Source organism: Mandrillus leucophaeus, unplaced genomic scaffold, assembly GCF_000951045.1.
Source record: "Mandrillus leucophaeus isolate KB7577 unplaced genomic scaffold, Mleu.le_1.0 Scaffold104, whole genome shotgun sequence".
Classification (NCBI taxonomy): domain Eukaryota; kingdom Metazoa; phylum Chordata; class Mammalia; order Primates; family Cercopithecidae; genus Mandrillus; species Mandrillus leucophaeus.
Window position 1 is genome coordinate 475,535 of NW_012098543.1, and position 2,309 is coordinate 477,843.

Sequence of the window (2,309 nt, forward strand, 5' to 3'; positions counted from 1 at the left end):
TTTTTTTTTGATACCACAGAGAATAGTTGGGATGAAAGGCATCCAGCCCCTGCTTCCTTTAAGGCGGCCTCTAGGCAGTGGGTGTTCTGTAAGCCTGGCAAAAATTCTGGAGCCGATCTCTGGCAAGACTGAGTGCCAGGCAGGGCCTAGGGACCCAGGGTCTGTGCTTAAAGCCTCCTGCCCATTGGAAATTACTGACCTCCAAATATATATATATATAAAAAATATATATACACACACATATATATGTGTATATATATTTTTAACTTAAAGGGGAAGTCCACTGCACATCTTCCTCCACTGGGAGAAAGGGGACCCAATCACCAGCTACCCACCCCTCACCCCCCAAACACACACACACACACACACACACGTACACACTGACTAAGGCACAGCGAGGGCGGGCAGGCATGCTTTGGCAATGGGGCCCCTTGGGGAGCTGTGGCATGGACGGCTGCAAGGGGTGTGGATGTGTGAGCTCAGCACCTTTGGAGGTGGGTGGAGGCAGGAAGAGAAAGAAGTCTCAGGGCTCCCAAGGACATAGGAGAAGGTGGTTGGGAAACAGGCAGTTAAGAAAGCCAACAGGAAACCCAGAAAAGAGATTAAAAAAAAAAACAGAGTGGAAAAAGAAACAGGCTGGGTGCGGCAGCTCACACCTGTCCTCCCAGCTACTTGGGAGGCTGAGGCAGGAGAATTGCTTGAACCCGGGAGGCGGGGGTTGCACTGAGCCAAGATTCAACCACTGCACTCCCGCCTGGGCCACAGAGTGAGACTCCGTCTTAAAAAAAAGAAAAGAAAAAGAGAAACAGCTCAGGGGTGAAAACAGGATGTGGGCAACAGAACACCACAGGAAGGAAACAGCAAGAGGAAAGGGAAGGAAGAAGATGCATCCAAGAACTAGAGTGCAAGGAACTGGGAAGGAAAGAAAAAGGTGGGAGGGGAGACAGGAAGAGGAAAACATAGGAAAGGCAGAGGCAAGAAGTACTCCATAAAGAAAACTCGGGCAAGAAGAACGAAGAGGTTGGAGAGGGAATGGGAGCCTCTTGGGAGAGTCTTAGACCTTAACAAAAACCAGGCGGGCAGAGTGCACCAGGTCAGCCACATACGCCAGTAGGTTGATGGCTGTCAAGATGGCCACAGCCAGTCGGCGGTCCCAGGCACACACATAGTAGGCATGGCTGCGGCTGCAGCTTACATCTCTTGAGCGCCGAGGCTGGCCGCCATACTTCTCATCGAACTGGTAGAGGGGCCAGAGAACAAGGGCAGTGGCATAGAGGAGGACAGACAGCAAGGCCAGTCCCGACAGGAAGCTGGGGAAGGGGATGGGCAGTACATTGGTGCACTCCCCCAGGTTCAGCAGGATGGCGATGGCCGCTAGGATGAAGCAGATGGCGTACACCGCCACGCACCACTCCAGGGCTGGCTGGTGCTGGTACAGGTTGGTGTCACTGATGAACGCGAAGATGATGCAGGCCACGAAGGTCTCCAGCACCTTCAGCAGCCCGGGCACGGTGGCCATGTAGCCAGTGATCTCGCCGGGCCGGGCCCGGGTCCAGGCCACTTCGGTGGCATAAGCCACACAAGCGATGCAGGAGAAGAAGGTAGCGGCGATGGCGTGGTCCCGGGTACGGCCGTGGGACAGGAACTGGACGTAGGTGGTGGGGTAGATGATGGAGGCAGAGAGGCAGAAGAGGGCTGCGTAGCAGGCGAAGGTGATGGGGAAGTTGCGCCAAGACAGGGGGAAGCGGGCCTGGAGCCCGCACAGCTCCACGATGAGGATGATCAGGGTCACGGAGAAGCAGAAGCACCAGGTGAACATAGACCAGTTGCCCATGGACCCCGTCCAGGCGCTAACGCTAGCCACCAGTGAGAAGGCCACGCAGGTAGACACCAGCTGCAGCAGGCGAAGGAGACCCAGGGGCTGTGTCAGGGCCCGAGGGGACCCCACGATCGTGGGGGACCCCAGGCCCGAGGACGACGTCGTGGTGGTCGTGATGGTGGTGCGGGTTACCGTCACTGGCATGGCTGCAAGAAGGGGAAAAACAGTGTCCTTACAAGGTCACAAACATAGGAATCCAGGTCCCTTAGCCATTGCCTACCACAGGGACAAATGAATATGAGCTCTAGTTAGGGAGTTCCCAAGATGTGGGGCTTCGGGTTTTCTTTCTTGTTTCCCTTTCTTTTCTTTTTTCTTTTGAGACAGAGTCTTGCTCTGTGGCCCAGGCTGGAGTGCAGTGGCACAATCTCGGCTCACTACAACCTCCGCTACTCAGGTTCAAGTGATTCTCCTGACTCAGCCTCCCGAGTAG

At 55.1% G+C, this 2,309-nt stretch overlaps 1 protein-coding gene across 2 annotated transcripts; it reads right to left on the minus strand.

Annotated features, from left to right (window-relative positions):
- Nucleotides 1-240: 240 nt before the first annotated feature.
- MYADM (myeloid-associated differentiation marker) lies at nt 241-2,034 on the minus strand. Of its 2 annotated transcripts, XM_011979568.1 has the most exons (2): nt 1,803-2,025; nt 241-1,748 (listed from the first exon to the last, which is right to left on the minus strand). In XM_011979568.1, the coding sequence occupies exons 1-2, from the start codon at nt 2,021-2,023 to the stop codon at nt 1,055-1,057; spliced, it is 915 nt and encodes a 304-aa protein (XP_011834958.1). In that variant the 5' UTR covers nt 2,024-2,025; the 3' UTR covers nt 241-1,054. The 2 variants fall into 2 exon arrangements, with proteins under 2 accessions (XP_011834958.1, XP_011834949.1); XM_011979559.1 differs by having other exon boundaries at nt 241-2,034.
- Nucleotides 2,035-2,309: the final 275 nt, after the last annotated feature.